Source organism: Aegilops tauschii, chromosome 7, assembly GCF_002575655.3.
Source record: "Aegilops tauschii subsp. strangulata cultivar AL8/78 chromosome 7, Aet v6.0, whole genome shotgun sequence".
In the NCBI taxonomy this organism is placed as follows: Eukaryota; Viridiplantae; Streptophyta; class Magnoliopsida; order Poales; family Poaceae; genus Aegilops; species Aegilops tauschii.
This window is the reverse complement of record NC_053041.3, coordinates 66,373,443-66,386,705: the sequence shown is the minus strand read 5'-3', so window position 1 is coordinate 66,386,705 and position 13,263 is coordinate 66,373,443. Positions and strand designations below refer to the sequence as shown.

Genomic DNA, 13,263 nt, shown 5'->3' with positions numbered 1-13,263 from the left:
TGTAGACTCCTGCCCTGAATAAATGCCAATTGATTCGCACCATCTAGCTCAGGCATTCTCTTTTTGACTCGGTTGGCCATAATCTTGGAGAAAAGCTTCCCAAAGCTGTGGGGTAAGCTAATAGGCCGGTAGTCGCCCACTACCTCCGCGTCACATCTCTTAGGAATGAGGACCAACAGCGCCCTGTTTAGCTTAGCAAAACCTCTTCCGTCACACATATAAAGCTTGAGGATGGCAGCCATAATGTCGTGCTTGATGATTGGCCATGCTCGCTGATAGAAAGCGCCTATAAATCCATCGGGCCCTGGTGCACGGTCCGGATGCATCTCACACTTCCTCCTCAGTGAAGATCACGTCTAGCTCGTGCAGATCCATTTGTTGTATCCCCAAAAACTCTAGGTCAAGGGTAAAGTCCCTCGCCTGGTCGGTGCCAATCAGGTTCTCATAAGCCGAGGAGAACGCAGCTTCGATCTGGGACTGATCGGTGATCATGTCGTCTCCCACTTTGACACGCGGAATGAAATTCTTCGTCCTCCTGCCGTTTGCAAAGGCTTGGAACAACTTTGTGTTCGCGTCTCCCTCTCGTATCCACCTCATCCTCGATCGCTGGTGCTCAATAGTCCGTTGAAGCGAGGCCATCCCCAGAAGTGCCAGTTTGAGTGTGCGCTGTAGCCAGATCTCTTGATCGGTGAGGATGCGGTCCTCCTGCGCCCTGTCGAATCTACATGTCACGTATGTCGCCACAGCCATGAGGAGCTTTATATTTCTGGTGGTTCTCTGGCCCCAAGCTTGCAACGCCTGAGCCGCGTTCCTGAACAGCGCATCCAATCTTTGGAAGGGGTCAGTAATGGTATCACTACAGACCCACGCATCGCGAACTGCTTCGTCAAAGCCTTGAAGCTTCGTCCAGTATATCTCAAATCTAAACCTCTTCTTGGGGTGAAAAAGTGGTCCGGAACTAAGGAGTAGAGGTGCATGATCAGAAACTCCGGAGGACAGGGCTTGCAATATACAGTCGGGGAATTCCAGCCCCCAGTCCACAGAGACAAGAACGCGATCAATCTTAGTCATCGTTGGTGTGTCCCTTCATTCGACCACGTTAACCTACGCCCATGCATGTAAACTTCCTTCAATTCACTGCTGTCGATGAAGCTCCGGAACCTAGCCATCATAGTCCTATTGAGGTTTGCATTGCTCTTTTCCGAGGCACGCAAAATCATGTTGAAATCTCCAAGTACCATCCATGGACCCGGGCAGAGAGCGCGCCTCGCGTGTAACTCCTCCAGAAAGGCAGTTTTGAGCAGGTTGCCTTGAGGGCCATAGACCACCGACATCCACCAAACAGCTCCATTCTTAGCGTGCACTTGACCTGTGATGAAGTCGGAGTTCAGGATAAATTGGTCGATCTCGATCGCAGTAGAGTCCCAAGCAACGAGGATTCCCCCTCTGGTCTCCAAAGCCGGCATGTAGGTGAAGCCATCAAAGGATGGCCCAAGACATTGTATTACCGTGAAGCGGTCAATTACATCCAGTTTGGTCTCTTGAAGACATATGATGTTCACACGCACACTAGCGACAAACTCACGAGTCGCGTCCCGCTTCGCTCGGCTGTTCAAACCTCTCACATTCCAGCATAAAATGGAAGGGCTAAAATCCATGGGGATAGATCATCTCCATGCTCACCCAACCACCGATCTTAGTGCACCGCCATGGAGCTCGAGCATCCCGCACCAATGTCCCCACCAACCGGCATCGTCTTCCCGAAGAGAGATGCGATCACGCGGATGTGCTGCTCTCGAAGCGGCGATCCGAACAGCCCCTTCAGGTCCTCCACCATCTGCTCGTCAACCTCAAGATCATGTGGCGCCAATCCCAGCGCACGCAACAATACATTCTTAGTGGGGGAGGCCTTGCCATCTCCGGCACGTTTAGTTGACCTGGTGGTGCGTCTGGGGGTAAAAGGCTCGGCCTCGGGCCTCAGCGTCGAAGCCTGCAGGGGGGGGGGTCATTCCAGCCAAGGCAACCGACTCGGAGGCAACCAATTGCGAGTTCTCCGTCAAGCCTTCCACCATAATGCCTAACTCCAGACGAGAACGCTGCGTCGGATCCCTTGTTATCCCGGTCTCAACTGAGTGGTTTCCCACCAGAACGATGGCAGTGCATGGCTGCGCATCGGACGTAGACACGTCTACGTGAACAGGAGTTGCATGGTGGCCATCAGCAATCATTGGTCCGAGATCTCTCTCCCACTCAATCTAAATTATCATAATAGTAGTTCCTACTAGTTTAATGTAGACATCCATTTTCTCGCAATTTACCAACCACTGTTTCCCTTCCGGCGCTTCCAGCCGCTGGAAGATCCCTCGTCTTTGTTCTTACGTGGGCGGAGTCTTTCCTTCATTGGTTGTTGGTGGAGGTGACATAGCCCATTCTTGATGATTAGGATTCTATGGTACAACTCGTAGCTAACATACCCGTCCTTTGCTGCGTACTCAAGGTGTATTGGGGAAAGCGGCTTCCACTCCCAGAACTGGTGCTTCTCCTTTGGGAATGATTTATTCATGTTCTTGTATGAGGGTCGATGATGGCCGCTGCAAGGTCACCCATGGAGTCCCTTTCTCCACCACCCTTGATGCAGAATAGCCTCTGGATGTCGACGTGGTGCTCGTCTGGAATTTTGATCCATGCACGGGCAAGCATGGTCTTGTCGCTCCTGGTGTCGATGCTAGTGAAAGTTACCGCTTTCCGTTGCAGGAAGTCAAGTAACGCCTAGGAGCGCTCGGACCTGCAGTAGTGGTATACAAGGACATGCTCGCGCATGGCAAGTTGGACGACAGCAATCCCTTGTCATATGTAACTGCTCTTACGTGTGTACTCGAGGTCGAGGCCGACGAACTTGTTCTTCTCCTCCTTTAGCCATTCCTTGTACTTTTTGATGATCCGCTCCACGGTCCTTGGGTCGTTGGTGTACACCACCTCCAGCATGGTTGTACCATGGGTAGTGATGTCTTCGGTGAGTGTTGTTAGTTTCCCATCGTCCATGGCTGGATGTGTGCAGTGGTGAACTGCGGCCGGCGAGAAACGTTCGAGGAAGACGATGCAAATGGAGTCGGAAAAGTGAAAGGGATCTTTACCTTGTCGTGCAAAAAAGGAAACCGCCAAAGAGCAGTTGGTAGTCATCCGGCGGTTCCAGGCGTAGATTTTTGGAAACATGCGTTTGTTTTATCTGTTTTTTTTAAGATTTTCACTTATCTTGTTCATTGATTTTTTATTCGTTGCATGCTGCGTGCGTGATCCATATGTGCGTATTCCATCTTTGGCTGTGAAAGTAGTCGTGTAAACGGTAGAACACTCAGCAGATGCATGGTCGTGCCTTTGTTGTGAAAACGTTTTTTTCGTTTAACAACCTTCCTTGGTCAAGGAGGCACCGTTGTTATGTTATTCGGTGCACAACCGTGTGTTTAGGAAAAGTTGGTGAAGTAAATATAGTTTGCACTTGAAAACGGAGTCCTGTTTGGTTTTCAATTGAGATATGTTTCACTAGATGGTTTGAATAAGTTTGATAACATGGCATTGCTATAGGTTCTGAATCAAAAACTGATTCTTGTTTCGTTTGATTTTTGAAAATGATTCTTTCTGTTTTTTGGTTTTTTGAATTGTGAACTTTTCAAAGGATAAGAACTACATTTGTTCCAATGAATCATTCCGATAGTTCAAACAACATTTGTTGCAAATGATCATTCCGATGGTTGAAACAGCGAGTTGAGGGTCCGTAAGAGCTACATAAGTTCCAAAACATCATTCCGATAGTTCAAGCAAGCACATGGTCCATAATAGTTACATTACTCTACCATCCTAACTACCAAACTTATAGTAACCAGTGTGTTCCTCCTGGGAGGCATCATCATGAAACGAGCGCTGAACATCCTAGGAGATACACTGTTTGCTTCCATTTTAGGTGCTGGTTCCGACGGAATCTACAGAATGCGCTGAATGATGATGGACACAGAACGATCATGGCGCTCTTTGAAAGTGATTAGAACAACGTTCTTTTCAACAAGGGATGCAACTGATATGAAGTCTCTGAAAGAAGACTTTTCTATTACCATCCTGCCGTTGTTTTTGCAGATGTAGTACGACGAAGGAGTGATGACATGGGTAGGTTCATCAGGAGCTTCAAGGGTCACCTTGCCATTGGTTGGCATGTCCACCAATCTCTTCAGTATCGAGACAACACTCCTCGGAATTTTCTAGAAGAAATCGAAATTAAATAGAAATTAAAACCATTGATTTGCCACTTGGACATTAAATAAAAGAATGGCTGAATACGGCGAGTGCGCAAACATTAAGAAATTCCATATTGAAAGTAATATAATTCCTGGCATGTTCAGGTTTGTGTGTAAACAGATAAAACAATATATTAAGAGAACAACAAAAGTTTTGTTATTTTAGGTTTGAATAAATAGGTTCTTTATAATTTTACATATAAGAAAGATTACGTCAATATTGTTTATTTGACATATAAGCAAAATACGTTTGGTATTTTAACAAGGACAGTTGTAACCAACCATGACGCAGTCTTTGGTGTTAGTGGGAGGCAAGACGTGGACAAATGGACAGCAACGGATGAAAGTATCTCCGAAAAGGCGTTGTAGAAAGAATCGTGTCTGGTTGTAGGTAAGCTCAATATCCTTAGAGTAGACACAACAGTGAACATGGTTGAAATCGTCAGAAGAAAGATCGTCGAGAGCTGGAAAAAGAACAATATTTTAAAGTTATTTAAAATTATATCCAACACGGGGTTAATATTATTCAGTTTGATGCATGCATATAAAAATACAGCGAAAGAAGATAAGTTTGTAATATTAAATACCTACCAACATGGGGTAATGGAAGCAGCCTTTTGTCATCCCGATATGTTTGTATTTCAAGATTGAGACCCTCGTCTGGTAGTTCAAATTCTAGGCGGTCTCCAGCACGTAGTTCATAATCATCCGCAAAGATGGTCCACTCACCACCGCAGAACTTTGTGTAGTCCGCCCTATGCTTAAACAAAGCATTGTAAGACCTTCCTTCATGTGTAAGAAGGGCTGGCTCTACCTGCTCTTTACGCAATTTTCTTGCTTCTTTCTTCCTCTCATCAATGTATTCAGCGAGAAAAGCTCTGACATTACAAGGTACATACTGGAAAAAATAGTAAAAATAACAACCTGTAAGTATAAATTTGAACTCGCGTATTATTAATGTTAAAAGTTCTCTTAAATTGGATATGAATTTTTGATACGAATTACAGATAACAACATAATTGTATTATAAATTAATGGATACAGATTTTTGGCATATGTTGACTAATTTTAATTAGAATTGAAGATGCACTATAGTAATCAAGGCATAGGCATGCAAACTAATGGAAAATGAAAACACAAGACAGGTGCGAAGAAGTCACATCAGGGGAACCTAGTGTAGGTGCAAGGGGGTATGAGTAACAACGACGATTTCTACTGTGTTGTAAGCAACTAATATGTTAGTAATGCTTACTAACCATGCGGCTCCAGCAATTTTCATCAAGAATAACCTCAAACTGCTGGAGAACTTCAGGGTGTGGTTCGCAAGGGCCGCCTGGTTGGCGGCAGGTAGGGCAAATCATACAATAATTGAGAGCAACTATGTTAAGAAAACAACAATATCATAACAATTTAAAACAAGCTTCAACGTTGAAGGTAGACAACGACTAGCTTCAACTATGTTAGCCATATTAAAAATATCCGTACAAAGGCAGACAACAACTACAGAATGACAGAGTTTAGATCACTTGTTTAGATTTTCAAATGGTTTTTATATTCCTTTAGAGAATGAAGTCGTTGTACCGGATCTGATGCTTCAATAACTATCAAATGAAAAACCTAAACGTAAAACAGTAATAATTTAAATGTAGTTTTCAAAATGTAAATACGGATCGGAGCATGCTGCTTACGCATATGCTTTTTACCTGGGAGTGCAGAAGAACGGGCGTCGACGAACGGAGATTGGGGTAGGGGAAGAAGCACGGCTTCGAAGTTAATCGAGAGACCCAATAAAAACTCTACAATAACTTGTTTGAAATGAGATTGTGTGCGGGGAAGAAGCACGGACCCTAGAAGTAGGCGGACGGATAAGGCAGATGGGTTGTGATGGGAAGCTTAGGGCAAGCACCCACGTCCATCAATCTACGAGAGAAGCACGGCTTAGAAATTAATCGAGAGACCCAATAAAAACTCTACAACAACTTGTTTGAAATCAGATTGTGTGCGGGGAAGAAGCACGAACCCTAGAAGCAGGCGACGGAGAAGGCAAGTGAGTTGTGATGTGGCTGAGGGAGTCGGAGCTTATTGAAATATAAAGGAGACGGGAGAGAGCAAGAGTAGTAATGAGTGCTTCTTGTTTTATTTTTCATTCTGCGAAATGGAATGAATGCTGGTTGTAGATGGTGTGCGTGCATTCCGAGGTGTTATAGGGACACGAGACATTTGACTCGTCCAGCTGCCTCCCATTGTAGTTGGCCAGCTGTGCTGCCTCCCAGCGGACTCTTCTACATGCCTATCGTGCCTCACAGACTTTTTGTGAGGCACGGTTATACATGCTGAAAAGCATACTCGTGCTTCTGTGATTTAATTGTTTTTATTCACATGTTTAATCAGATATGGTTGGGTGTGTCTTTAGGAGAGGAACGGTAATGATGTTATTAGATGCACGGTCGTTGTAGCAGGAGAGGCATGGTCGATACATCGGGGGAGGCAAATTGACGGGAGGCATGATGGTTCCTAATGAGAGGCACTTTTGCATCTGAAAATGGAGTCACGGTTCGTGACTCTGTGATTGCAATTTTTTTAGGCAGTCGTTGACCCAGAGAGCCACTGTTTTTATGTACGTTGGGTTCAGGCGGGAATATGTATGATAGCCCACGGTTATATATATGTCAGAAGCATGGATGTGCTTTTGTTTTGGTAATGTTTTTGGTGGTACACAGGCATAGAGGTTTGTCTTTAACAAAGTGGAGGCACGCGTGTGGCTTTTGTGCTAGCCGAACCGTGCTTCTATTTTTGTTCACTCCCTGTGTAGTATTTGTACTGCAGAGGTCTAGGTTGGACGACACGGTCATCGTTTGCTTCCTTGCATTCTTCTCTCGGTCAAAAGATGTGCTGGTGACCGATGAGATGGCTATTTATTGTTAGTATTCATTATGCCAGATACCATGCTAGAGTTAAACTAGAGGCTCCTTGATTAGAGCGTGGCAGCCATGAATTTTGAAGTGCATGGTTTCACAAGCTGCAGAAGCACAACCGTCCATTCATCATTCCCGATGCAATTTAATGGGCGCATGGTAACTGAGTCGTCTCTCTCCAAGGTTAAATAGTGGTCTATTCCGGGAGGTTATCGGGTCTTATTCTCACCAGAGAAGTGCAGGTAGCTCTCATCATCCTCGCCACGTATGAGTGACGCCGGAGTAGGACAGTCAAACTCCATTGTCACTCTCACCCTCTTTTCCATGGACGAATTCAGGAACACAACTGAGCGTCTGTTTGTAGACGCCGACGGTAATACCAAGCTCGAGGTGTTGTACACCAACAAGCCCTACAAGGTGGAGGAGATTCTTTCTCTTTATGAGGAATGGCTGCGTGCGGACAGGTACAAGTTTGTTGGTCTTGATCTGGAGTACACACGAGAGGATTATTTTGATCGGAGCAGAAAAGTCGCCGTCATGCAAATGGCGATGCGCAAGCATGTTCTTGTCTATCACTTGTGCAAGGCCAGGAAGGAATGCTCTGAAGGATTTCCTTCGGAACAATGGTATAATTTTCGCTAGTGTCGACATCAGGAATGATAGAGATGTTCTCGCAAATAGTTTCCTCAAATCCCAAGAGAGTGTCACATCGACCTTCAAGAGGAGCTCATGATCAAAGGAGGCGTTCCAAGGATTCCATGGCAGATTTGGCAGGAGCTGTCATAGACAAATCTTACTTTACTATGAAGACGTCTTTTCCAAAAGGTCAGCATGACTACTGGGAATGGAAGCCGCTTTCCCTTGACCACCTGAAATATGCGGCAATTGTAAGTGAAAATTTCATTTTTTTTCTGTCTTTATATTTTTGTTTTATTGCAACAATAGTAATTTTCCCCTTTACCTATATCTTCATTCTCATCCGCTTTTTTTAGGATGGGTATGTCAGCTACGAGCTCTATCGGCGAGTTCTGTCGATGAAGGACATGATGCATCCTCGTTGTCTTCCCGACCGCAGATGCCGCGCATGTTTCTGAGGAGATCTCCAATTGAGTAGAATGGTCACCGTGGACGTCTGTGTCGACGTTTGTGAGCAGAATGGACTCCTGGAAGACTTTCATTTCTTTTTTTGTATAATTAATGAGTACTTTTAGTTCAGTCCTGTGGAGTACCCTTTTTTTGGAATTTTGGTTTTTTTATTTTCACAGTATCATGTTTGGCTTGTCTCGTGTTATGGGAATGTAAATTTTTATGTTTTTTTGTGTTACAAGTTCATTGTTGACGTTTGCGCGAGTTTATGTACATTTATAGAACCCGTTGAAGTGGCGCATATGTATTGTTTGGGAGAGACGTGTTTTTTTGGCTTATATTCAGCACCGTTTGTATGTGTTTGTATTGTTGTGTTTTACACATTCGCACAAGAGAGGCATGTCTGGTAACATACGAGGCAACATTTTTGTTTCCTGTCTTTGTGTTCTTCGGGACCGTGCCTCGAGAAGCCCGGCATCCGTGTCGTTGGAGGCTTCACTCCCGTGCCTTCTTTTCCGCTATTCATGTACCTCACGTGACACACGCGATGTCTCTATGTGCTGGTGTCACACGGCAGTACGTTTCTCTTCAGACTACACAACCGTGCCTCTGCCACCACTCTTTTGTGCATCCAGGTGGTTTGTACCCGTGTGTCGAGAACGCCAATTCCAAAGCCGTACCTGTGCGCCGAGAAGCCGCAATTCCGTGCCTGTATACACTTCAGTTCTGTGCCTCCTGTACCTGCATTCGCGTGTCTCAGGGGACACACTGGCTATGACTCTACGTGCCTGTGGTGCCAGGCGCCCGTCTGTGAGGGGATGCGGTGGCTGTGACTCGTCGTGCCTGTGCTTCTACACGCCCGTGCCTCCGGAGATTTTAAAACTGTGGCACTCTGACTTCTCCCGTTGATTTGCTGCTTGTATTGATATATCTCACGTGATACACGCCATGACTCTATGTGCCTGCGGTGTCACACGGCTGTCCCTCTTGAGAGTTCGCAACCGTGCCTCTCGAACAGAGTGTTCTCACCGATGCCTCTACCACCTCTCTTTTTTGCATCTAGAGGATTTGTACCTGTGCCTCGAGAATGCCAATTCGAAAACCGTATTTGTGCGTCGTGAAGCCGCAATTCCATGTATGTATAGGCTCCAGTTCCATAGCCCCTCTAGCTGCGTTCACGCCTCTTGGGCGACACGCTGCCCGTGACTCGTTGTGCTTGCGGTGCTACACGACCGTGCCTCAGGATACTGTATAATTGTTGCTCTTTGACTTCTCCCGTGGTTTCACTGCCTGTATCCATTTGTCTCACGTGAGACACATTATGACTCTCCCTGTGCCTGTGGTGTCACACGTCTGTGCCTCTAGAGACTTCTCAACCGTGCTTCTGCATCTGAGTATTCCTACCGATACCTCTGCCACCACACTTTTGTGCACCCAGAGGGTGTGTAGCCGTGGCTCGAGAACGTCAATTGCAAGGCCGTACCCGTGCCTCGTGAAGCCGAACCACGTGCCTGTAGAGGCTATGTTTCCGTGCCTCCATTGCAAGCATTCATGTGTTTCCGGCGAGTTGCTGCCTGTATCTCTACGTGCCTGTGGTGATACCGACCGAGGTCTCGAAAATTCGTACACCCGTGCCTGTGGAATAAACACGTATGTGCGTTTTGTGCCTGCATACCCGTGCCTCACGTGAAACCCGCCTTGACTATCAAGGGACCGATGGTGTGAATCTAGCTAGATGAGGCACGAATGAGTTTTGGCCTTCGGATCTAAGGTGTACGGCAGACTGTTTGTTTGCTTCATTGGATTCTTCCGTCAGTGGTCTTTTTTCAAAGGAGGAATTGATGACCGATGTGGCGGCTGTTCGATGTGACTATTCAGTGTGTCAGTTACCGTAAAATAAAGTTAGAGGCTCCTCGATTTCTCCACGGCATCAAATATTTGTGCACAGCCGTGACTTTAGGAACTGCATGGTTCCACGAGCTGCAGAAGCACAACCGTCTATTCGCTGTTCCTAGTTCACACGTTAATGCGCATGGTAACTCAAACATCCCTCTCAAAGGTTAAATAGTGGCCGTGTTTGTAAGGTCTCCACGTCGTATTGTAGCCACAGAACATCAGGCAGTTCCCACCCTCCTCACCACTCCCCAACCTTGTCGCAGGGTCTCAGGAATCTCCATTGGCGCCTTGCTGCTTGCTGCCGTGGATGACGTTTGAACACCACCGAGTACCATCCGATAGTTGCCGATGGTAACACGAAGCTCGACGTGTGGTACACCAACGAGCCTGGCAAGGTGGAGGAGATCATTGCCTTGTACAAGGACTGGTTGCACGAGGAGAAGTACAAGTTTGTTGGTATCGGCATGGAGTTCACACGAAAGGATTGTTATGGGCGTAGAAAAGTCGCCGTCATGCAACTGGATGCGGAATCATGTTTTGGTCTATCACTTCTGGAAGGCCAGGACGGAGTGCCCTGCCCCGAAGGATTTCCTTGAGAATAGAGGTACAACTTTCTCTAGTGTGGGCGCCAGGAATATTAGAGATGCTCTTTTTCAAGATTTCATCAGAATTCCAGAAGGGTACCACATCGACATGTAACATCCCAAATTTTCAATTTGGAATGTTATACATTAGATCATCATGCGTAACATATTTTATTGCATTTTGATTTGCGATCCTAGAAATTTCACGCAACTCAAGGACCCACGGAGAGAGTTGGGGATTTCGTTATTTTCATATTTGGGATTTCTCAAATTTTGAAAATAGGATCATTTGTTTTAATTATTTTTCTCTCCAAAAATATTTCATATCAAAATATATAAGAGGGGACAAAATGACTTCTCCACAAATAATGAAATATTGGAGGAAAAATATTAAAAACAAATATTTGATTTTATTTGATTTTATTCGAATTAGGAAAAATACGCGTTTTTCAAAATTCTATTTTAGGCCCAAATAAATGTTCATCTTGTCCGGCTTATTTTTAGAGGACGGGAAAAATTTATTTCGGGATTTTTGAAGTCCGTTTAGTATTTCTTTTCTTACTTTTTCTGCATGTACAAATTATTATTTTTTTAAAAAAAAGTCAACCGCCTTACGGCCGTGTCTGACCCGGACACCTCAGCCCAGCCGGCCTTTAAAGCCGCGGCCCGAGCCCCGCCTCAGCCCAAGTCGCCGCCGCCCCGAAACCCTAGCCGCCGCCCCGCGCCGCCGCCGCTGCCCCGCGCCGCCCGCCGCCCGCGCCGCCCGACCCGCCACCCGCCGGAGCCCGGCCGCCGTCCGCCGCCGCCCGCCGGAGCCCCGCCGCCTCTCGCCCGACGCCGCCACCCGCCGGAGCCGCTCGCGGCCGCCGCCGTCACGCGAACCGAGGTAGCCGCCGATTTTTCTCGAAAAACCGTTCGGTTTTATTTCGAAACCGAGATGCGTTTTTTATTACATCGGTTTATTTTTTCTTCCGGTTTAGTTAAATAGCGAACGCCCGTTCGCTCTTTCATTTTTTTACAGACAGCGAACGTGCGATCGTTAGCCTGTTCGTCAGTTTTTCTTTTTCTCAGATTTTCCGCGATTATTCCTGATCGCGATTTCCGATCTGTTTTTCGTTTTAGTATAACTTTTCGCTCGTTTATCGGAATCAGGCGATTCAAGCGCCTAGAGTTTCGTCTCGAAATTCTCTTTCCGTTTAACCAACTCAAACAAGTTTTTGCTACTGTAAAATTTGACTTAGATCCAGATTAGTAAACAAAGCTTGTTTCTTTCACCGTTTGACCTTCGTTGCTTCGTTTGAATTGATTCTTTTTGCAAACCGGAGTTCTTAAGTTGAACTTTCTGGTTAGATCTCTTATTTTGAGTTTTATTTCGTGCACCCTTGCTTGATTGCTTATGTATGTATTGTTTGTTGGCGATAGTGTACCCGGAGTGTGAAGCGTGCTACTACGAGTCTCTAGGTTTCACGGATCATCAGCAAGGCAAGTAGCACTTTGATCATACTTTTCATCACCCAGTTTTATTGCATTAGATCAATCCTCAAACAGTTGCATGATTAGGATCTGATTAATATGTGGGTTTTGGGAAGTAGATGAGGTAGTAGCTATTGTCCTGTTTACTATCAAACCTTTGGGAGTTACTTCAACGTTTGCTTATATTGCTATGCTATGCTCGTAGACGTGGATTGGGTTTGAGTGAATTCTTCATGACAGATGTGAGATTATTAATTTATGGTTCAACTTAAGGTGGCTACTTTAATTTACATCTGGGTGGATTGAGGCACCTGGAGAAACCAGTGTTGCCTGTATTTTTTTGGATATCCCGGAGTACCCGTGTGATCATCCTATGGACCGCCACCCAGACTCAAAGGGATCATGAGATTATTCATTCTAGAAACTTCCGTGTGCAGCCACAAGCTATTATGGGCTCTAGCATAGTTGAGTAGGTTACATGACCTCTTGAAGAGGTGGGCTAGCAGATGTAGGGGAAAGTAGGTGTAACTGTCCACCCGGAGTAAAGAGTAGTGTTTCTGAAAGACTGTGTCTCGGTCATCCGTTTCGCAAACACCATGTAGTGCGAGAAATCAAGCGGAGGCGATCGAGTCTTGTGGGGAAAAGTGCACAAACCTCTGCAGAGTGTACAAACTAATCATGATTAGCCGTGTCCCCGGTTATGGACATCTTGAGTATCTAGTTCTTGGATTATCATGTGAATCTCATCATCATGTTACTTAATTTAATTTGATTGGGTTAATCATGTTCTTAATTGGGATTGAGTTGGAGGTACCTTCTCAATGTTTAACAACCACCATGATAGTTAAATAAAATTTATTTCTTTGTGGTAGGGAAAAATTGGCTTTCCGCAAAACTGTAACCATAGAGCTTTCCACCAGCCAAATATGCATGTAGTGATATCATTATTCTGTTCATTACTCTCTATGTGTTACTTTGCCAGCATATTCCATGTGCTGACCCGTTTTCGGGCTGCAACGTATC

General features: G+C 45.6%; 2 protein-coding genes across 2 annotated transcripts; one reads left to right on the top strand and one right to left on the bottom strand.

Moving 5' to 3' along the window:
• Positions 1 to 327: 327 nt before the first annotated feature.
• LOC141026829 (uncharacterized) lies at positions 328 to 1,071 on the bottom strand. Its single transcript, XM_073503680.1, has one exon. It carries the CDS (start codon positions 1,069 to 1,071, stop codon positions 328 to 330), a length of 744 nt encoding a protein of 247 aa, XP_073359781.1.
• Positions 1,072 to 7,525: 6,454 nt separating this feature from the next.
• LOC141026828 (uncharacterized) lies at positions 7,526 to 7,843 on the top strand. The gene has a single exon (XM_073503679.1). It carries the CDS (start codon positions 7,526 to 7,528, stop codon positions 7,841 to 7,843), a length of 318 nt encoding a protein of 105 aa, XP_073359780.1.
• The last annotated feature ends 5,420 nt before the right edge of the window (positions 7,844 to 13,263 follow it).